The 23,748-nt window shown below is 40.7% G+C and overlaps 1 protein-coding gene across 5 annotated transcripts in view; it reads left to right on the top strand.

Annotated features, from left to right (window-relative positions):
• TTC39A (tetratricopeptide repeat domain 39A) overlaps positions 1–23,748 on the top strand; it is a 95,318-nt gene that overhangs the window by 9,423 nt on the left and 62,147 nt on the right. For 4 of the 5 annotated variants that reach the window (XM_061632955.1, XM_061632951.1, XM_061632953.1 and 1 more), the window contains exons 2-7: positions 7,825–7,929; positions 14,780–14,911; positions 16,205–16,275; positions 16,661–16,728; positions 20,463–20,527; positions 21,089–21,188. In XM_061632955.1, the coding sequence (XP_061488939.1) occupies positions 7,825–7,929; positions 14,780–14,911; positions 16,205–16,275; positions 16,661–16,728; positions 20,463–20,527; positions 21,089–21,188 (541 nt within the window). The remainder of the gene's footprint in view (positions 1–7,824; positions 7,930–14,779; positions 14,912–16,204; positions 16,276–16,660; positions 16,729–20,462; positions 20,528–21,088; positions 21,189–23,748) is intronic. The other variant, XM_061632952.1, reaches the window with a different exon arrangement.

Here is a 23,748-nt window from a genome sequence, read left to right as displayed (position 1 = left end):
TTTAATATCTGTTGCTTCTTACTTCCTCTGCTTTATAGTTCTGTCATCTGTGGCCTGGGCAGCTGATGGTCAGATGGCTCTCTGCTGTGTCTCTTGGAATGCTAGGGACACTGTTCAACCAACAAGCTGCTTTATGCACTTCTCCCAAAAGTGGTGGCATTGGTTCACATTCCAGGATATTTGGAAAGCTGAGGCAGCTACCTTGTTTGCCTCTATGGTTGGGTAAGCCCTGTTCAAAGTCTCGTGGCTGTATAATTTGCCTGTCTTCACTACTTCAGAATGTGTGAATAGGATTGTTTGTATGAATGTTGCACATATCTGAGTACTAAGAGTACAATCGACATTATTTCCTACTGCAAACAGATACTTATTACCTTGACTAAAAATTTGTGCCCGGTTTGTTACACTTGAGATTGACTTCAGCAAAATTACTTTCTGTTTATTACTTTGAGACATTCCTTATAACTCAGTGTTTAGGAAACTGTGATCCTTCAGATATTGGTGGGTTCCAGCTTCCATCATCCTGGGACTGATGAGCTGGAATCCAACAACATATGGAAGACCACAGGTTCCTATAAGAACTGGATGTTCTGTGACACAGAGAGCCACTCTATCCACTCTAGTGGATAGAGTGTTGGATCTGGACCAGTGAGATCCAAATGTAATTCCCCACTCTCATGAAGCTTACTAGATGACCTCGGGCACTCGTTCTATCTCAGCCTACCCTACCTCACAGGGTTATTGTGAGGATACAGGTTTTTTTGGAGGGGAGAAGAGAGAGACTCTGCTACACAATCCTGAACTTCTTGGACAAAGGGCAGGATAAAAATGTAAGACATTTCCCGGCAACTGTGTTGTGTGGCATCCCTTCATTAGTGAGCACTTAATGTGTTTAAACCAGTCATATACTGGGCTACCTATAGGAATTGTCACGTCAAAATTTTGCTTGAGTTAAGATCCCTAACTTAGATCTGGCCTCTATTTTGTTCTCTTAACCTGTTGTACCCAATTTTTCACCAATGTGTGGGTTGGAAAAAGAATAAACTTGTCTGCCAGCTGCAAGTCCTTTAAACCCGTAACCCAATATGACAGCAGTTGTCAAAATTAATGTGCTGAACAAATCCATCCTCTGTTGCAGCCCACTCATGATGTTGCAATAGCCTGTAGGAACAAAACCCTGAAATGATGTTAGAGAAGTCTTTTAAACAGTCAGTGGACTGCATAATCCTCTCATGGCAATTTCTGTTGGGAAGAAGCACAGTAATTTCCATTTGAAAGAGGAATAAATTTTGACAGGAAATAAAGTTTGTTATTCGAAAAGTATCTTGCAAATCAGTTAAGAGTGTAATTGGGATAGCTGGGAAATTAAAAAATGAGATAAATACTACTTTGCATGCCAAATGGTACAATAACTGATAGGTTTGCTAGCTGTTTAATAGTTTTTCCATAATCATCATTGTGCTTAGGACTTAAGAAATACACTAAGGCTTCAGTCCAGTACACACTTACCTGGGAGTAAGTCCCATTGAACCCAATGGAACCTACAGAGGTTGCCAACCTTTTTTGGACCAGTGGGCACATTTCTAATGTTGAGAGAGTGTTGTGGGTGCCAGTCACATGGCTGCCAGGGGTGGGGCTGTAACACAACATGGCTGCCATGAGAGGGACAATGTGGCTGTCATGATAGCAGCTTGGCATAACACAAAATTAGAGAGATGATAGTCATTGCTGTTCCTCTTCGCCGCTACTTGGTCAACCTCATGTGTACTGTCGGAAGTCAGCTATATCATGCTGGTCCTGATTGTGGTGATGTAGCTGTTAAAGGCACAAGAACCTTGTTTTACCCAATGCCAACCCTAAACCAAAACCTATGCTAGGTACGCCACAGCATATCAGTCCAATCCTGAAGGTACTACACTGGCTGCCGGTCACCTTCCAGGCCAATTCAATATGCTGACATTTGTCTATAAAACCCTAACAGGCCCAGATTTCTATCAAGTAATACTTTCCTAATACCTGCCAACTTTTTTGCAGTGGGCAAAAAAGTGTTGCAAGACAGGACATTTGAGGTGATGGTGCCACATTTATGGAACTTGTTCCTGACTGAGATATAACAATCCTTCATGTTACCTGTTTTAAGACAAAGGCCTTTGGAATCTGTTGGGAGTTGAGATTTAGTGTTGCTGTTTTTAGAATAGATATATGATTTTGCTTTGTTAGATGTATTTTATATTGTTTGTACTCAGGGCCGGTTCTAAAGGGTGGCCAGGTTGGGCACCGGCACGAGGGCCCGGAGCTACAGGAGCCCCTGAGGGGCCCTCCGCTCCCCTTCTGCAATCCGTGCCCCCCCACGCCCCCCACTTAACTGTCAGCCGGCTTCTTAGCATTGCCGTTAATGAAGATGGCGGCCGCAGCTTCCCTAAGGTACTGAAGCTGCTGCTGCCATCTTAGTTGATGGCAGAGATGTGCGCGTGTGTGCCATCAACAAAGATGGCGGTGGAGGCTTCATTCCCCTTAGGGAAACCGCGGCTGCCATCTTCATTAAGGGCAATGGTAAAGACTAGACAAGTAGGGGGCCGTGGGGGGGCGTGCGGGCACACACCCACACACCCACCGGGGGGCCAGGGCAAGCTGATGCCCAAGGGCCCCCACATGCCTGGAGCCAGCCCTGTTTGTACTGTATGTTGTGTTGTAAGCTGCCCCGAGATCCGATCTGGAGGAAGGGCAGGGTATATACTCTGAAATAAAGCAGTCAAATAAATACTTGATGCTGTGGTGAAAATTATCAATGGCCAAATGTTAATAGCTGTTTTTCTGAGTTATCAGCTGCTATAGTAGTTGAAAGAAGGACCTGTGTTCATGTTTGAAATTCCAAAAAAGTGAGACAGTCAGAACTTGCAAAAATAATTTTCTGATACATTTGGTGTGAATGTGACCATATCAGTGAAATAATTTTAGAAGTGAACAAGCAAAGTTTGGTTACAAATGGAGAGATGCTGTTGTTTGCATTTTATTATTTCAAGATAACCTTTCAGCATACAGAATGCTTTGTAGTTTTTAGCTCACTCAGCTGCTGGAGGGAAGCGAGTCCTGCTGGTGCACTGCAGGGGTTGCTGCTTCTGTCTACTAATGTCTTAATTTAATGATGAAATTATGCTGATAGCATTTTAGGGCCCACTGCTTTTGGATCAGGTACTGCCAAGAGAGGACAGAAAGATAATGAAATTACATGGGGAGCATGAGAAATATGGAAAAGCAAACAGTGATCCTGAAAAAATGAACAGTTTAAGATAGGTTGTTCGTGATACCCTGGTATGAGAGCACATGAGACTCATCGCTGTGCTTATGTCACAATCGTAAGATATATTGTAGGGACAGTGGGGAACACAATGACAAAACCAGGGCCTATACCCTCAAATGTAGGAGACTGTGTCTAAGCCGACTCATAGTGTTGAGTTCACTTTTGGTTGGCTTTCGCAAGTGAACCTGGAGTTTTATCCGTAATTATTCACTCCAGTTCACATTCCCATTTGTACCCTTTAAACTCATGTTGCACAAATCAGCTGGAGTCCATAATTTCTACCACTCTTGAAAACTTTATGTGAAACAAATGACAATTAGCAGTATGCTCTCCAATGGCACATAAACTGCAGCCTGCTCCCCTGCCTGGCAGGTGCCCATTTTAGGGTTTCCAGATCTGACTCCCAAGAATCATTGCTGGTTTCATTTTACATATGGGAAGCTAAAGTCTGAGAATGTGTGACTTATCCAAGACCTCTCTGAAAAGCTGTGGGTGATCAAGGATTTGAACTCTGATTTTTTTCTTGGGCTAAGCCCAAAGCCTTGCCCATAGTGTGACCTGCCCTCTACAAGAAAATGCATATCACAAGTCTGGTTAAACAAAAATGAGTACTATAGATTAGCTCCACCTAGCTAGGGATATAGGAGAGATGTATTTATGGTCTGTGTTTCACTTCATGCCTTGCCTGTGTTCTTGGAGGAAAGCTGGATACAAAGGGCAGATGGAGCTGAGCCACTTGGGTTTCCATCATAATTCTTCCTACTTTAACCCATAGCAGCTAACGCCATAGAATCATTGCTTTGTACTGCCAGACTGCTACAAGCTATATTGGGGGAGGGGCTATATATTGTCAGACCTCTGTCCATATTGGGGAGCTGCATACCAACAGTCCCCCCCTCACCTTTGTCACAGCACTCACCACAACATGGCAATGAATTTGAAGTGCATTGACCTTCCTGGCACTACATGTTGCTGCTGCAACAGCAAGGGGGATATTTTTATTGTATATGTCATAACAAACAACATAAATACAACAGAGATACAGTAGCAAAACATTAGCAATAGCAAATTTGTGTACTGCCTACAAACAAATTGTCAGAAGTCGTTAAAGTATGAGAAAGAAAGCATAACTAATTAAGGTGCACCTCTCCAAAGAGAAACATGAGATACTGGAGGGCCCACTCCTTGATTCTTGTAAACAAAACTGAGAAACGGAAGCCATATTGTAGCAAAGTGATCCCTCTTGGATGTGCCTCCCATGCATGCTGCGTTAGTCACTCTGAAAGTGCAATTGAGCAGACCATGGTCAACCACCCAGAGTGGGAGAGACCATCTTTTCATTTCCAATACAGCACCATTTCTATGTGTGCTGCTGCCAGCAGCACCAGCAGCAGCTCTCTAAAGTGTACCTCTGGATTACGATTGCTTTCAAATGACAGAAGAGCAAGAGTTGGATCGGAGTCAAGAGACTGACCTGTGATTTCTGATAATGTGGAGAACACATGAGCCCGAAACCTTTTAACTGAGGCGCATTCTTACCACATATGAATAAGGGAGCCCCTTTCTCCTCAGTCTCTCTGACATCTGAGATCGCTTTGCTTCCCAAACTATTGGCTCAAAAGAGATTAAAGCTGAATCTCTGAGACTCTCTAAACACTTTTTAAAAATGGCCAGTCTATGAATTAAGAATTGTGAGAAGAGGTTGTGGTGATTGCTTTTGACTTGTCTGCGTTCTCTTTCTGTGTGACTCTGTTGCTTGAAACTGCTGGTTGTGCCCAAGGTAACAATGTCAAAAGACCCCAGGGACATATTGGAAGGGTAAGGATAAGAATATGGATATTTTCATTTGTCTCTCCTGCAAAGCCAATATATATGTTTGGTAGAGAATACTAGGCAAACTGTGCAACCTCTGAAGCAGGTATATATAAAGGGTTTTTTTTGTTGTAAGTTTTAGTAGCTTAAAACTTTATTTCACATTTTCTGTATAATATAAAAATGGTGGACTAGTGCTGCTCTTAATTCTTTTCCTTAATTAAACAGTGCTCAGCTTCTGACAGCCTATTACAGAAGATGTGTAATGCATTTAGTGCAGTTCTGTCCCCCACCCCTTCAGACAGAACTTGATATGGCTCAGAGATCTGAATTGTGCTTAGAAATGTCACTCTAAAGCTTTTGTTTTGTTTTTTCCCTGTTTTAAAGACGTTGTTCTGTATTTGAAGTTTTTATCTTTTGTAAAATGGCCCGGCATTGATCAGATACAGTACACAGAAAGGTACATTACCAAGTCAGACCTTGCTCCATCTAGCTTAGTGCTGGCATTGACTCTGGGATCTTCTGCACGCAAAGCTGGTGCTCTGCCATTGAGCTAAGGCCCTTCCCCATAAGTTAATTATGTTTCATGTTAATTGCACTTAAAAATAATCCTACAGATAAACATTAATTTCTTGCTATATGTTTGAAGAGGTTATTTAATGTTGAAGAGGTTATTTAATGTGATGAGAGCAGGCTAGGGGCGGACTGATTAAAACAAAGTGAGCCAAGATTTGTTTGTAGCTTGCAGTTGTGGTTTGTTAGAAGAGAAATGAACCCACAAGCTCTGGGTTGCATGTAAAAGCCAGCCAGCCTCTGGTTTGTTTCCTCTGTATGGGAAAGGGAGAAGCACAGTGCACTTTAATTTTAAACAGTTGAATTTAAAATTTTAACTATGGTTTGAAAGTGACGTGTAAACCAGGCCCATCTGTGAAACTGCCTCTCATGGGATGTTCACAGTGCTTGCTTCTTTATTAGCTTTTAGATTCCAGACCAGCCTGATGTTGCTATTGGTTCTTATCAGGTGTTTTTAAATTTTGGTATGTGTTTTTACATGATTTTATGTTGTGTTTAGTTTTAGCTGTTTTGGAGACTTAGTTGAAAAGTAGATTATAAATAAAGGTGGTCAAGCAACAGTTGTCTGGACAAAACCAGTCTTGAACTTGGGACTTTGGCATTAGGAGCAATTCTTACTGAATGATTCTAAGATGGAGACAAGACTTACAGGAGATTCTCTGAAGAGAACCCCTACTTTGAAGGATATATATTTTTGCTGATCCTGGATCCTTGATAATCGTGTTACCCTTGTGACTCTTCTGCTCTCTCAAGCCCTTTGGATTGTGTCTCTTCACTATTTGCATTCCCACTGCATTTCCTTCTGTCTTTCCAGTCTCCCTCCTCTATCTTCCTGGTACAAGATTCTGACTCTTATACCCATGGATTTTCAGGCATTTTCCTTTGGTTTGTACTCTAGGGCCAGCTCTTAGCTCCTTGGGGGAGGGGCGTGAACTCATTCTTTTGCCATGACTGCCTTTTCTTATACATAACAGGGGCTCAGTAAAGAGCCTGATTCATATCTGTCTGTGGCCCAGTAATGACAACTGGTTGAGAAGATGCCCCAGTAATCTTGGCAGAAATACATAACATTTTATGCCCTGTATGTACAGGATTGGCATCAAATGTACACCGTTGAATACCTGCCAAGGCCCAAATTCTAGCTGGGAACCCATTGTCATCCACTAGAGCCCCTGGCCCTGCTCCCCTTCTCCTTTCTGTCACTTCCTGTTCACTTTTCTCTCTGTGGGTATAAGCAATGACAAGGGAGAGAGAGGGGAGCATTCTTTTGTATAGCATTACACAAAATGGCTGCCGTGGAGGCATGGCAAAATGGCTGCCACATGTAAAAGAGCAGCAAAAACAGGACCACAAAATGGTGCAGACATGTTCCCCCCCATAAGCATCAGTAGGGAAAAGGGAACCTCCACCTCCACATCTGTGCTTGCTCACAGACAGAAGCTCTTTGCATCTCTCCTCTGTTCAGCTCAGATGGAAGAAAGGGCATGAAATGTGGGCATGTTTTAAGGGGCATGTTCAAGGTAGGAGAGGCTAAGCCAGTGAAAACAGGAACGGCATACAGTCTCCTGTGTACTGTGGATTTTTGAGGGGATATTTACTGAGACCTTTTGTGGGCACCAGAGGAGGTACTGGTGGGTATGCTGTGCCTGCAGGTGCCACATCAGTGACACCTGTTTAAAAGAATCAGAGGTTGGGCAGACTGAGTGAGTCTTTCAACTTGGTGTATGGTTGAGAGCATTTGAGAATGGAATGTTGGGATGTCAGCTTAAAAACTGTCTCTCTCCCCATCCTTCCCGCAGCTGGAACAGCACTACAGTATTCCATTTCCAGGCCAACTGGAGGTCTAAACAGGAGCACTCACAGGGTGTGAGGATACTCTGGTGCATTTTGTTGCTGGTCCCACTTGTAGATGCATGAGTGAAAAATGATACACCTGCCCTAAGGGTGCAATCCTATGCATGCTTACCTGGGAGTAAGATCTATTGAACTCAATCTTACTTCTGAGTAGACATGTATAAGATTGCACTGTAAGAAAACTGTGCCAATGGTTAACCTACTGACCTTGAGAGGAGGGACTTTTCTTTTGCATGTTACATCAGAAGTAGAGAAGTTAGCATTAACGTCTTTCTCTTTTCCAGATCATCTACACAGGACTTGAATGCTGCCCTCAGTGAATGTATGGCAGCTGTGGATCTTTTTCTAAATAACAAGTTCCAAGATGCCCTTGTTTCTCTACAAGCTAAGTAAGCTAGTTTGTTCTTTTCCTAGTTATTGTTACTGTATGTACTGAATGGAAGAAGATAACTTTTTCCAAGCTATGGTGCTAAAGTCAATTAACTTCTTACAACTGTCTATTTAAAAACAACAACTAAAGCCTCTTTTCAAAGGAACATAGGAATCTGATTTTGGATCTCAAAGAATAATTTTAAATTCTGAAATGAATAGTAATTGAATAAACCCCAAATATTACTGCTTAGTTTCTGATTTAAAAAGCTTGTAATTTAGTTCCAGACATGTTGATGTTGTATCCAACCAGGAATGCAACGTACCACCAGCCTAGGTGATTATTCATATGATTACATGTTTGTCACTCAAGCATGATAGTTGTAAAGTACTCCCACAATTGACTAGTATCTATGCAAAAGTAAACTGTGTTTAAAGATCCTTTGAAATCCCTTGGTTCACATGACACAGTGAACCAAACTATGGCTTGCAGGGGCTGTTGCGTTAATTTTAAAAATTGTTGTTTCTTGCAGTCTGAAAAGAGATGTATCTCCTCTGATGTTATGACAATGTCATGTAGATGCCTTATAAAAAGTGAATAAATACAGCATGAAATTATTCTCCAAAAAAAAATTTATTCTAAACATCTAGTGTGGAAGAACCCATGGTTGGTAACCTCCTTTAATTAGAGCAGCTAGGAAAAACATGTTTCCCCTTTGTCAGATTTGGTGAGATGGCTACTTCTGTAAAGGGAAAAATACTTGTTTTTAGGTGACTGGGATCAATTGCAAGTCATTGATTGCACGTTGCAGTACTCTTGCAATGCTGGTATGCTGTTGACTTTTTCTAACTAAACGATGAGTGATTCTGATTTTAATATGCAACTGCTGCTTCAAGGTGACCAGGGCTTTCCCTCCTAAATTATGCTTAGTTGCTATGAATAACTTTACTGAGAAAGGCATAATTGAACATTATTGTTCGATGTTATCTAGCTTTTTATCTCTCTCTCCTTCCCCCTTACCCTCTTTGCTTAACGTCCAGCCTGATGAGTTCTGGGGAACACCAGTGCTTGTACACTATTTTGTGACAATTTGGTTGACCTAATAAATATATGGTCCTACTTTGGATTTTGGAATTTTACTTTTGCTTTTTGTCTCACCACAAATTGGAGAGGGAAAGGAAAGTTTCTCCTCAGAGAGCTAATATTTTTGGAACTGGAAACTCAAATAAGGCTTAGATTCTGGTCCAGCCCAATATTCATTCATTCATTGACTGCATTGTGTATAGTAGCCATGGAAAATTAGTGGCACCCTTTTTGTGTTTTGAGATCATCTAATCTCGTTGTATTGAAATTGTTCTAGGCAGGGATCTGATAGGGAAATTACATAGATGACTGAAATAGATACAAGTAGCTATTTGCATGATTGTGGGGCAACAATAATATCTAGTACTATTTAGCTCTTGTTTTGCTGTTTTCCATTTGTATTGCTGGTATGCACTTCCTCACTTGTACTAAATTTCCTGTTGTGGCTGCATTCAGAATGGAATACGATACACTCAATATGTATGAATAAAGAGGTGCCTTTTATCAAATCAGAATGTTGCTACATTTAGCAGAGCCAGCCATAGCCTTTTGGCTAAGCTCTGGACATCTGATTTCTTTCTAGCAGCAGCAGCAGCAGCAGCAGGGGGCGGGGCGGAGGTAGATAGAGAAGGAAACAGCAGCTCCAAGATGCGAATACATATATGGTGCTAACCTGGAAGGGGTGGGACATGCAAACTGAGAATTCTCTTAAACTGTATCCATTCTTCTTGGATACTCTGTGCAAACTAGAAATGGAAATACTGTTAGAGCAGTGGGTCCTCTGCTGGTCTTGAGGTCTTGGCAAGTGCTCAACCTTGTCACCTTTTGTCCATCCTTAATCTAACATGAGGACAACATTGTACCTGGGCAACATGCAACACTTATGCCCGACTACTAAACAGTGGCCTTTCTTCCTTTTGTGCACGACCTATTGATTTACCTGTATTTACATCCTGCTTTTCCCTGAAGACTCAGGCAATGGTTAAATGTACAGTGGGAAGACATTTTGAAAACAACAACCTGGGTTATCACTGTTTTCGTTAAACTACTGTGGAAATTGGCATTTATTTAAACCTTTCAAATTCTTTAAATATAGAAAACGTATGTGTGGGGGTGGGGACAACCTGCAAAAGTGATGGGAGCCCCAGCCTGCATTTATAAATGTTGCTCTGTTTTACAGTTTATTGAAGATGGTTTAGATCATTGCTTGGATGAGGCACTGTTGAATTGGTTTAATGAGATGCTTTGATAGCCTTGTACCTTATATGTGAAGTTATTTCTCATTGCAAAACTACCTTAACTTGGAGAGCCAGTCATCCCCTTTTTTGTCTTCTAATACAGAGCGATGGTCCCAGAGAGTCTAATGGAGAAACAGAGAGCTTAATTTAACTGCAAATGAGCTTTATTATTGACACATGCCTTGTGTCGAGGGAATGGTGGTAGAACTGGGGCAGGCGTATAATAATATACAATATTTTCTTTGAGAGACATCTGTTCCTCCTCATTGACTTTCAATGTCCTGTGAATCTAAATGGGTTTTCATGGTCTATAAACACGCACTCTTCCCTTCTCCTAGTGGAAAACACTTACTGTCTTACATGATCTGACAGAAGGCGAGAATTTATCTTTGATGCTACTGCAGCTCTTATGCTAAGTACCGTTGTTGTAAAGCCACCGAAATAACTGTTGACACACTAGCTTTGTTTCAAAAGCAATTAAGCAAAAGTACCAGCAATATGTTTAGGTTGGTGATTGTTATTTAGTTTGTGTGGTGGTGTCAATAAGACTGCATCCTTGTGGGGAAGGAAAGGAGCTGTGCCAGGAGCTCCCTGGTGAGTTATGAAGAAAGCTATTACCATATTGTATAAAATTAGCAGGTCTCTTTTCTTTGACAAAATTGTCCCATGTGCCAAAATGTTACCGCTCCAGATACCACCTTACCTATGAGGAAACAAAGTGTCTTAAATTATGATGTTATAGGATTGTGGGATTGGGATGGATAATTTCTGTGGGTTCCCTTCAGACCTGTAATCCTGTATTTGGAAGTTGGGATCTGCAGTAGAAATAATCTGCTGTAATGACCAAGCCAGTGTCTCTGTTAGGTTAATGGGTCTATCAAGTAACCCCATTAACATGTGTAAGGATTTAGCCAAGAAAAGATGTATTGCCATAGCAATGAGGGTAGCCCTCCCCCTTTTCACCTGGCTGGGGCAGGAGGTAGATTGTATGTTAATCTGAGGTGAAGCTGGAAAGACATACAGAGGCTCACCTCGCACTCTGTGCTGAACCCTGAGCCATGGTTTTGGGGACTCCCCTGGAATCCTAATGGGGAAACAAGATCTGTTGGAATGTTAATGCTGTGAGCCCCTCCATGTTGCACATGTTGCTCCAGGTTACAACATGTAAACAGCATGTTAATGCTGTGAGCCCCTCCACAACTCAGGTTGTGTATGTATATTTGTCAATAAGCCATATATCATAAAGACACCACAGTCTTTGCTGACCTTTATTCCAAGGGAACCAAACCCTGGATAAGCACAGGAACCAGTGGAAGTCTCACACCGCTTGGAGACTGAGATGCGCACAACAATACTATTTATAACCATAAGCTGCAAAAAAGAAAAAAATAAACATATTCAGGCTTCAAGGAGCAAGCTGAATGAGTGTAGAGGGCTTGGTGAAAATTATGGAGTGGCTTCTGATATCATTGGCAATCTTACTCCATTTCAACATTTTTGTCCTTGCAGAGCCTCTGTGGCTTTTGAAAGCTGCATGACATGTGGTGGTGGTGATTGGGTCAGTACAGCTTTTTCCATCTTTAGATTTCCAGGCAGAGTATGGCTGCAGTATTTACATTTCAGACTGTGTGTATTTAAGTCCACATACTGTAGATTAAATGTGGCCTCTGGTTATTAGGCTTCTGAAATTCTGATTTCTTTGTTTTGATATGAACTGGAATAAAAAGCTGCAGTTCCTGGTGGTTTTGAAGGTAACTGATGTGAGTGCCTGCCAGTGCTGACTGAGAACATCATTGCTAGCTTTTTGTTGAAAGACCAAGGCTATAACACACAATGTCATTTTGAAGTTTTTTATCTTACCTTTGTAAATTGAATTGGGAGGTTGCATCTGTGCATTATGTGATGCCTGTCTTGAATGCAAGAACAAGAAAGTATGATGATATTTGTTGGCCTTTTGTGTTTGTCATTAAACTCTATAGAAAATGCTTAAGAAATATATACGATGTAGGAGCAACACAGGAATACAAATGATGGAAACAAAGAAAGAAAGAAAATAAGGCTTTTATCTCGCTCAAAGGTCATTGTAAACCAGGGTTTCCCAAACCTCTGAGTGCACTGACCCCTTCATGAGTTTCTAAAGTTGATGTTGACTCCAACCCAAGTTCTTAGGTATATAAATGAAATAAATTCAAGAAATACCAATATATAATAATCAATCATCATCACTAGGAATCATAAAATGTAAAAAATAAGGAAGTAGAACAAGAGAAAATAATAATGCTACCTGTATACAATTGTTTTAGCATCAAAGCAGCATTGTCTGAGATTACTGTTATATTGTGAAATCATCTTATTAAATACAAAGGTTTTTCAATGGCAAAGAAGGTGCACTCAGTATATATCAATGCCCTTTATTTCTCAGGCTCATAGCTACTAACTAAACTTTTTGCACTGCACCTCATAAACTTCTTTTCCATCCCACATCTTTACTCACTCCTTGCACAGTCTCATGGACCTCAGGTGATCAGTATTGACCACTTTGGGAAACTCTGCTGTAAACTGTAAGAACAGATTAGAGAAGATGTAAAGTTCATGGCTTCTCTACCACTGAGAACACAGTTTGTTTATTGCCCTGTGGCATGTAACACACCAATTATCTGTACAAATATGTTACAGAAGTCCATCCATTAAATGGTTGTATTTATAAGTAAGCTGATTTTATAGTGCCATAAATGTGAGATGGGAAGACTTGCAGCTACAAGGGAAATTATCTTATGGAATGACTGTGATTATCTCTAGTTTAATGTATAAATAAAATCTATTTGAGTCACACAAATCCCTCTCTTCTCTTCCTGTGCAGATTGCTCCCCACAGAATATTTTCTGTAGTTTATCTAGCGTAATTAAAGGTTGAGTAATAGCTCTTCCTTTCCTTACTTTGGAGACTGTCATTTAATTAACGGCTTACCCCACTATTGGCTTCTACATTGAATGAGGCTTTGCAGACTGCAAGGTCTCCAGCCTGACAAACTGTTGTTTTAATGGTAAGGAGTGGAATAGGGAAGAGATGAGACGTGCCTGTTTGTCTTGGCATAAATTGGAGGAGCTACATCTTCTGGATTTGAATTTGCTTGAAGAAGATGCCTGATTGGAGAAAAGAAGATCCATAAATAAGAGAGGATATATGGACAGGAGATAGCAGTAACAGTCAAAACCAAAGGGTTCCCCATAGGACCATTCAAGATGTATCAGAGGAAAGAAAACAGACTGGAGTGAGCATATGCTGTCTGACTGGTAACCCAGTCTCTGTTGCTTTCTCCTCCTAATTTTTCTCAGTTCTCAAAGTGGTACAAATATCTAGGTGACCATATACCAGTGCAGTCAATTGTGCAAACCTTGCAAGTTATTTAATGACCTAGGAGCATAATAGATGAGCCATTCCTGAAAAACATTCCTTAGGCTAGTCTTCTTGAGTCAGTACCATCATCCACACATGGTGAAATATTGGGGAGGGGGGTAAGAAACCCCATAGGAGTGGATGAAAAAAGGAGATCATGCTGTAAGCATTGCAAACCAAATCTAACAAAAATATAACCAGGAAATCCTGCAGATCAGACACAACCTTAGTACAATTTAAGCCTGGTTTCCTCAGTACTTCCGAGGTAAGCACACGTTACAGTAACGGATCTTCATATTGCAGATTCCATTTTTTGTGCCAAGATTTTTACTGAAGGAGTTAGCCTTTCAGCGTGTGTCACAGAATGTGTAGACACAGCTGTTTTCTTTTCAAACATATTACAAGGAACCAAGACTATGTACCACCATGGTGCCTCTAAAAAGCACTTCTATAACATCTTGGCCCTCGTTATATCTCTCCCTCTCTGATTCCTTTGATCCTTATAGGATTGTTGGATTGAAATTTAAGAAGCAGGACACAGCAATACTGTGGTGCCTATTCTGTGCTAATAAGAGGAGCTGTTGTGTTGTGAATGGCACTGTGAAGTTCAAGAACAAGGTTCAGTCCTTTAAGGGGAGAGCAACCTCTAGTCTGTGGACTGAATGTGGCCCTTAGACTTCTCTGTCCAGCCATCAAGATTCTCCCTAGGCCATGCCCATCATGTCTTGCTCTGCAACCTGCTTGAATGCTTTTGCTTAGCTGGAATGCATCTTTGAACTGTGGTGATAACTCTTGCGTGCCTGAATGGATATGTGTGCATGGAAACCTAGCTTTTGCCTGGCTGGAATGTACCCTACTATACAACGAGAAGGGTCACATCTGTTGCTCTGCCCCTTTTGTCTCTGTCTCTGCCCATTACTGTCATCTGTTCCATAGAAGGTTGCCCAAGAGAGAACATGGCCATCAACCTGAAAGGTTTTCCAACCCTGCTTTTAAAATAAGGGTCATCCTGCTATTCTAGGTACTGCTGCTTCTAACTCCCCCCTTTTCCCCAAAATTGGTCTTCTGACTTCAATGCCATCTTTCTTATTTTCATTCCTTTTATTTCTTATTGTGCCTTCTATGTGTATCTCCCCGACTTCTTTCCCACAGAACAAACGACAGTATGTATCATGCATTGACTTATGCCACCATATTGGAAATGCAAGCCATGATGACCTTTGACTCTCGGGACATACTGAATGCTGGAAATACAATGAAAGAAGCTCAAGCCATATGTCAGAAGTAAGCAGAGAAAACTATTCTAGACAACCAATGTGATTCCACAGAGAAGCATAGGATAACTTTTACAGTTTTACAATAGAATGGAGAAACATGCTTTAGGGGGGGAAATTACACCAATGATTTTTGGTGGTGATTCTGCCACTAAGTGTTGCATTGACAGTTGGATTCTACCATGTGTAAATACAATCATAGCCATTCAGATTGCTGCATCTTGTTTAAAGTCAAAAGGTGTAATTTTACATGCATTACCATCTATATATGGCCACATATAAACCATTTGGGAAATTTTTATTCATTGTCATGCGGCCAAAATGTCAATTGTGACACTATTAGCGATGGGGGAGAAATTCAGTTCAGTTCTCATTTAAAGCTGCATCTATCAAATTTGCACTTTCTGGAACAATATGAGAATGAAAACTTATCCAAATTTTGAAGTGCAGTTTTTCACCCCAAAATATTTACAAAAACATACATATTAGGGGAATGTGTGCATAAAGATGAATATATTAGTGAAAACATACAAAAATGCATTATATTAGGAAACATTGCTTGTAAAAATATGTACATTAATCAAAACCTGCAAGCAAATATGTGTTAAGAGAAATTTGCTCTAAAATGCTGAAGAATTTGCATTAATATTTTTTTGTAAAGTTTGCAAATTGCTGCACAAATGTGGAGATCTGCATTTAAGACTGGAAAAATGAGAAACTGAGAGAATATCAACAGATGCTTCCATCCCTAGACACTACATATGTTACAGAGTAACACTGTTTCCAGCACAGATTAATGTCTTTGTCAGAAAATGTGTGAAGTGACCATAAAGGCATTATGCCCTAAGCCTTGTTAGTCAGCATTTTAACACTTCAGAATTTGCTGGCACAATTTACTGTACTATAGTAATGTAAAAGACAATTGAAAATAGTATATGAAATCTTTTAATTATACCTACAGCCCTTCTAATTCACTTTGATCATAAACACATAATATTCTGCTTAATTTTACATAGCATTTTACAGAGTAATAAATTAAAAATCCAAAGGAGAAGAGAAGCACTGAAAACAAAATGGCAAAGGTTCTGGAGCATGTGTGCAAATGCAGTTTGGAAGTTCTTAGGCTCCATTCCTATGTATATTTACACCTGGAGTGAGTAAAATCCCACTGTAACACAGTGGGACTTGCTTTTGAGAAAACATGCATAGGACTTCATTGATCAGCTTAGTTTTTGTAGGGCATGATGACTAAAGAGTTTAGCAAACATGTTCTGAATTTCCATCCTATCTCATTTTTATGTAGGTTTCGGAAGAAATCCACTGTAGCAGATTCCTTCAGCAACTTAGTGCACAGACACAATCAATTAACTGAAGGTAAAAAATAAACAGAAAAAAGCATTCTTTCCTATTCCTTTAGAGATAGCAATAAATTTATTTACAGCAGCAAAAATAATCATGGCTAAAAACTGCAAAAGAACTGTGCCTTCCTTTATAGAATGGACTGAGAAAATATGGTCTATTGTGGTAATGATTAGATTTACATATTATAAGGAATTACAAGTTAATCAACCAGACAGATTTATTGAAAAATGGTCTTTATTTTTGATATTTAAAAAAAACAAGTGTCAAGATAATTTACAACCAGATGTTGCTTGTAATTTATTGTAAATTTACGTAGGACCATTGTTGTGACATTGTTCCTTTTCGTGGTGGATCCTTTCTTGTCCACTTAATATTTGTTTCCTTTTTTCTCCCAAAGAGGAAATTCATGCAGAAATTTGCTATGCTGAATGCTTGCTTCAGAGAGCTGCTCTTACATTCCTACAGGTAAGGCTATTTGTTTTTGGAACACTGTGGTGAAAACAGCCACATGCAAGGACTCCATTTATTACAGTAAGGCCTTGGTCATTGAGACCACAGTGCATAGGGAGGGGGGATTTAAGCCTTTCCTCCTCAGTTGTGATTTTGACGAGAATCTTTCTTCTTCCCTTCCCCAGTGAAGCTATGCCATTATGCATTTTGCATAACATGTCATTTGATCTACCGTGAGACAGTAAGCAAGTTTGATTAGGACGTCAGGGTGCTTCCAGTTCATACTATGGGGATAAATACATTATTCTGTAATTGAGTGGAAGAGTACTGCAGCTGGTACAATATTCTTGATATTTCTATTATTATTTTCAGCCTAGTGGCCCTTTTTTCAGATGTAGACAATGGGTAGAGAGTAATAACTAAAGCTTTCTGATTCTCAGAATCTCATATTGTCCAATATAAGAGAGAGGAAGGGCTGGATACCTCAGTAAAGCTCAACATTAGCACTGATGTGTACAGCTTGATTTGCTGGCTTGGGCTTTCCCCCCTCCATTTTATTTTACACACATGGGCAACTAGTCATAAATTAAAGGGAGTTCCATGTTTTAGTTATCAGGATTTTTGTAAGTGGGTTAGCTTAATGGAGAGGACTATTTTTTAAAAAAGAAAATCCCACTTAACCTCTTTTTTTAAAGGCGTCTTTGAATCTTGAGGCTTCCTGTCACTCTTTGTAAGATAATGTTGTGGTGGGGAGCAGAGTGAGACACATGTTGGAGCTATGGAACAGATACTGCACAAATACTATGTGAAATGCCTGATCAAAACTATCAGATGTTTCTTATGAAATAATAACTTTGGCATCTTTGTTTTCTGTTTCATTTTTGTACTTTTGGGAAAGATAACTACTGGTCCCACATCTTTTTATTAATAATTAAAACAAAACTGATATCCTTTACTACAAAACAAAAACAGCTCTAAGTGAGACCACATGATTGTTCTGTGCAGCAGCATCCTGGGTAACTCATATGCTTGACAAATATGACTAGGATAGCAGGATTTAAAATTGTTAAGGACTATCTCCCTTAATTGCCTCCACCCTGCCCCATTCTTTGCATTTGCAGCAAAGTGGGTTTTTTTAAAGAGTACAAGAGCAAGTAATGTATGGCCTATGAGCCGCATTCAACCCATCAGGGTAGTGTTCCTAGACCATGCTACAGGGTCTCCTTTGTTTCTCAATATTCTCCCTTTTCCAGGCTTGAAGAGTAGAATGTTGGAATGAATCTCCAGTTAACCAAATTTGTCCCATAGTGACATGGGCCCCAAGGAGAATGTTTGACAAGTGTGGATGAAGAGTGGGGTACAGATCTTGGGGAGCGGGTTGCCAGCACAGAGGAAAGGTCTTCAGAAGCAGCTGGGCTTGCTAGTAGAATTACTGAGAACAGCCCAGAACCCCTCTTCCTTTTACCTGAGCTGTCTAGTGATGAATTTGACCTGGCACCCAGCCCAAATTTAGTGATGGAACAGTTAAAACTCAATGAAGATCTAAAAGAGCAAAGTGAAAGCAGGCAGTCTGAGTCACTTTCCCCAGGGTCAATGAGATTAGATGAGCAATGGCTTCAGAATATGCTTTCATCTCCTAGAAGGGGTTTTTGCCTTAAAGCAAAATCAAGAAAGACTTAGAATTAACCCATAGGAGCCAATCCTCACCTCTCTTTGATATAAAGCTTTAGTGATGCTTGTTTAACTCTGTTGCATTAACTCCTTGCTGTCGCCACAATGCCTTGTTCCTGAGATAAGCCTAGACTGTTTGGTATCCTGAGAGATGTCCCAGTATTCTGATTCATGCCTACAGTGTAATGCTGTGTTCCTGTACCAGTTTCCTGAATAAAGCTTCACACAGCAAAATCCAGTCTTAAGAGTCCTGAGTCTGCTTCTTTGGTTGGGAGACAGGACACATAGGCAGCATGCTGCTACTTCCTCCTGGAAAAGAGGACAACATAACTTTCAATTCTTGTTGCTGTTTCACTCAGTTATGGGCAGTGGCAGAGTGGAATCCACTCTGGGTTTTAGTCTGAACTTTCAAGGAGCTGTCCAAGGTGCTTTAGCACTGGTTATAGGGATGTTCCATTCCAAACAAGGGATATGTTGAAAATGTAACTTTTTATTGTTGGAAACCTCTTCAGAACTTGGCAGTGTACATAGATTGCTATACTTATGTGCAGCTCTAAGGACCAAAGTAGATGAGACAGAATTAATCAGCAGTTTAGTGGCTTTTAAAAAGTGAACTGTAGATGCAGGGCCCCTGTTCAGACTGGGGCCACAAAAAATTAAAGCCGCCCCCCCACCCATCACACCAGGCTCCTCAGCTGTGTAAGCCCCTCCCCACACCTTCAGTTTCACTTCCAAAAGCTATGTACACAACTGCTGATCATATGAATGGTGTCTTCTCTAGTTTGGTTCTAGCATTACTGTCCTGGAGTTGGTTTTCCCTTTCCTTTTTCTCCAGAGTTCCCCACCGTACATTTAATGTGGTTGCTCCTAAAGGGCCAGTAACAGTCAATGAAGGTGAGTCTTAAAGCAGAATCTAATTTGAGATGGAGATTGTTGCTGGGTCCTAGCCAAACTCAACAATTACAGGGATGGCCTGTTTGCAATTTACAAAGTTCAGTTCAGCTGAACACTGTTCCAGATACCTGCTTTTCTCTAAGGATTCTGATGCCTTGGCAGATGTTCAGTGTGCTGGCTTGGCTTGCTGGATGCCTGCAAGGCAGACCTAAGCAGGTTGGTCCCCATTCTAATTGTCAGTTGTCCAAACTTAGACAGAGATCAGCATAAAAGAGCAGCAGCTTTTATACAAAGTCACTGATAGCAGGTTCTTCTCTGATTAAATACTTCCTGTTTCTCTTTCTGGTTTGCCACTGTCATCTCTGGGGAAATCTGCATCTGAAAGTGTCCTAGTTAGCCTTCTCTTTCAGTTTAGTCCTGAGTAGGGGAATGTCCAAGGCTGTAGTGTTAGTCCGTTAATGTGTGCCTGTATATTCCTTCTGCCACTTCCAGTTGCTATTTTGCAGGTGGGATTCAGTCGCACATCAGCAAATTCAGGTTTTAGAGATAAAGTGGATTTAGCACTTTTGTACAAAATACCTTGCTTCCTCAGAAGTTTGCAATAAAGACTCTTTGCAATAAGGAAAGTGATGAGAAAATGCACTAGAAAGTGTAGGATAACAATTACTGAGCATTCATCCTGATTTGTTGGAACAAAGTTTGAGGATGTTTTTATGATGTCTGCTGTTTACAGAGTTTGTGTGGAGTGTGCAGACTCCAGAAACAGTGGACATCATAAACCTTCTGCAAACTTTGTGCAACTCAAGATAAATGCTCATAAACAAGTTGTGTGGGAGCAACCCATGATGGTGAATCTTGTTAGCAAAGGGAATACTTCATGGAAAATTTCAGTGTCAAGGGATAATCTGATTTACAATTACTATTATTATATTTAATATATCCATGGAACTTCCAGATCTTTGATGGTTGTGTTAACAAACTACAAAGCTGACAAAATCAAAATTTTGAAGCTGGGTTCTTCTAAAATTTGTAGTAAATATGTATGTCTTAGAAAAAGACTGAGCGCTTCAGAATTTCCCAGTCTAAATTTTGTAACTGTTTAACTTTCTGTCATTGCCCCCAAAAGCAAGAGGATTTTCATTTACTTACATGCTGCAATACATAATATATTGTATTTTCCTTAGGATGAAAACATGGTTAGCTTTATCAAAGGCAGCATCAAAGTCAGAAACAGCTATCAAACATACAGGTATGTAGCATTTTAACAGATGTTTTCTTACAATGGAAAACAATTCTGTTCCAGCCATTCATGAAAAGCAAATGTTCTTGCTTATTATGTTTAGTGTTTTCCAGTGCTTCTGCTTCACTCTGGCCTAAATTAATTTTGGTTGATATTTATTTATTACATTTAATGTATTTATATACTGCCTTTGTAGGGTAAAAGCCCAAACAAGGCAGCCTCAGCAGTTTCTAATAAATACAATACCTGAAACTAAAAATAAAATCAGCAAACTAGCAATTAAAACAACAGTTAGCATAAAGACAAGTAAAGCCATCAATAAAAAGCTGAATGGAATAATTTTTTAAAAAAATGCATTTCCAAATCACCAATGGGGTGGCCAGGTACACCTCCCCAGGGAAGAGAATTCCAAAGATGTGAGCTAGCTCTACTACTACCTCTGTAGTATGGGTATGAAGTCAATGGTATAAAGCAGTAGCCATTATTGTCATGTATTTGGAAGTTTTAGATCATGATTGCCTTTATACATTTATTACATTCTGTTTTTTGATGGGATCTTTCCCTCTGTAGGGAGCTGGAGAGTGTAATAAATTCTCCCAACTATGTTAAAGGAGAAAATCATCCCCATTTTGAAGGTGGCGTAAAGCTGGGAGTTGGAGCATTTAATCTGGTACGTATCACAGTTTCTCTAGACATTGTGCCGGCTGGGTGTGATTAGAGTTGTAGTATAACATCATCTGGAGGGCACCAGGTTGGCCAATATTGCTTTGTATTTGACTGTTCAAGACACTATTTGAAGTTGGCATCTGTTGGATAAGAATTGGCTTCATGTGAAAGCTGCTGAAAATGTGACTCTGTGGTGTAGCTCCATGCAGTGGTTGTAACATTTTATGAGCTGTTTGCTTGCATGTAGATCATCCACTGCTCTGGCTACCAATAAGCTACCGAGCCAATTTTAACATTTGTATGTTGATTTTCAAAGCTCTAAACAACTTGGAACCAAGTTGTTACCTTAGGGATTGCTGCCTGCCATATCTTCCCTGCTGGCCACTGAAGTAAGCAAGCAAGACACTCCTGGTTGTGCTGCTACCTGCAGCAGAAGGGCAGTAGCTCAGTGATAGAACATCTGCTTTGCATCCAGAAGTTTCCAGGTTCAATCACTAGCATCTCCCAGCCACAGACCCCAGTCTGAAACCCTGGAGAGCTGCTTTGGTCAGTGTAAAAGATACTGATGTAGATGGACCAGTGGTCTGCCTCTGTATAAGGCAGCTTCTGGGGAGAGCCCTCTCTCTGGAACCAACTCCCCTTTTGCATTGTGACAGGCACAAACAATGAACATATTTGGGTGTTTGCTTTATTCCCCAAGCCTTTTCTTTCAGTTTGTTCTTAATTTTGTTGTCGTAGTTAAAATATTTAAAATAATCTCATGTAGGGCTGGTGTAGAAACCCTCCACGTTATGAGAACAATCCATTTGTCCTATGACTCTTGAACATTATGTCTGTTTTGTAGTGCCATCACCATGTGAGAGCACTTCCAAAAGCTTCCACAGAGCAGCCAATGTACAGTAGGTACTTCATTCAGTATAGGAAACTTAACAAATTTTGTTGGAAGATTCAGGACAGACAAAAGGAAGTACTTCTGTACTGAGCGCATAGTTAAACTATGGAATTTGCTTCCACAAGATGCAGTAATGGCCACTAGCTTGGATGGCTTTAAAAGAAGATTAGACAAATTCATGGAGGACAGGGCTATCAATGGCTACTAGACGTGATGGCTGTGCTCTGCCACCCTAGTCAGAGGCAGCATGCTCTGAAAACCAGTTTCCAGAAGCCTCAGGAGGGGAGAGTGTTCTTGCACTCGGGTCCTGCTTGCGGGCTTCCCCCAGGCACCTGGTTGGCCACTGTGAGAACAGGATGCTGGACTAGATGGGCCACTGGCCTGATCCAGCAGGCTCTTCTTATATTCTTATGAGAGACATACTGGAAACTCATCAGACCTCACCAAAATTTCCTGCCTATTTTTCATCTGTGTAAGTTGCATCACAAAAAACTGTTTAGGCTATAATGTTTAAAATCACAAGCACTTCAGAAAATGAATTAAACGATGTGAACGCAGTGAATACCTCAGAAGAGAAATGTATGAAACCTAACAAAATGCTTGAAGCTGAAGCTTACCAGGTTTGCAAGAGCTGTATTTGTCTTGCTGGAAATGCTGAGATTATTCTATTGTAGGTAGCTTGTCACTTGCCAGAAATCACCATGTTATAAGGGCAGCATTACGTATTCAAGAGCTTCTGTGTAGATGAATTTTTTTTTGATTTTGCAGTTTTTATTCAAAGGAAGGTTCTTTCCATTATGAACCTAATTTTAGATTTTATATCAGTGTCTGCTTGGGAACCCCTTCTGGGATTCTTAGGGCCTGACTACATGTTATCTTAATGGTGTGATTAGCAATCAAATTGTGAGCTTTTAAAAATGTCAGTCCTGGGTACTTGATGGGCAGGATTGTTATTGGCACCACAGTAGCAAATAGGAAAGATTTAAGTCTTCCCTCCACAGTAACACCCCTTACCCCTGTGTTAGAAATTGGTGCTGACGGGAGATCCTACAATATACAGAAGCAACTTCTGCATGTTAGGTATGACCATACCTAGATATGGAACTGGTTTAGCTTTGTTTAGATTTTTGCGGCGTAAAATGGTGGCGTAGGAGGACGCTACATCAGGAGCTCCATAGCTTATTTTAAAGTGTTGATTTTTACACCCATCAACAACAATACTCATTTTAACAATTGCCGCCTCTAAATGAGATAACTTTTAGCTCTCTTTGCTGGCCGGAAGATTGCTCAAAACAGCGTTTTATTCTACTCTTACGTTCCGTCTAGGCATTTTGGCCTGACTTAAGCCGCTTGTAGAGCTACAACAAACAATTTTGTGCACACTCCTTCCGCCGCCTGCTCCTTACCTTTGCTAAGAGCCCTCCTGTCCCGCCTTCATTTTTCCTGCTCGAGCCCTTCGGAGAGATGGAGAAAGGGAAGAGAACACGAGGAGCTGCTGCCACCGACAACGCCGTTTACCGTGGCCATCTGGGATGCACAGAACGGGTGAATACCAGCCCTGCAGGGTCCCATCCCAGCTCGTACCGCTTCGGCGGCGGCCCCACCGACGCTTTCCACCTGTGCTTCCCATCGCGGTCCTCCAGCCTTGGCGGCCTTGGGGCACCTTCGGCTT

This window comes from Rhineura floridana, chromosome 6 (genome assembly GCF_030035675.1).
Source record: "Rhineura floridana isolate rRhiFlo1 chromosome 6, rRhiFlo1.hap2, whole genome shotgun sequence".
Lineage (NCBI taxonomy): Eukaryota > Metazoa > Chordata > Lepidosauria > Squamata > Rhineuridae > Rhineura > Rhineura floridana.
The sequence above is the reverse complement of the archived record's forward strand: the minus strand, read 5'-3'. Positions and strand labels throughout refer to the sequence as shown.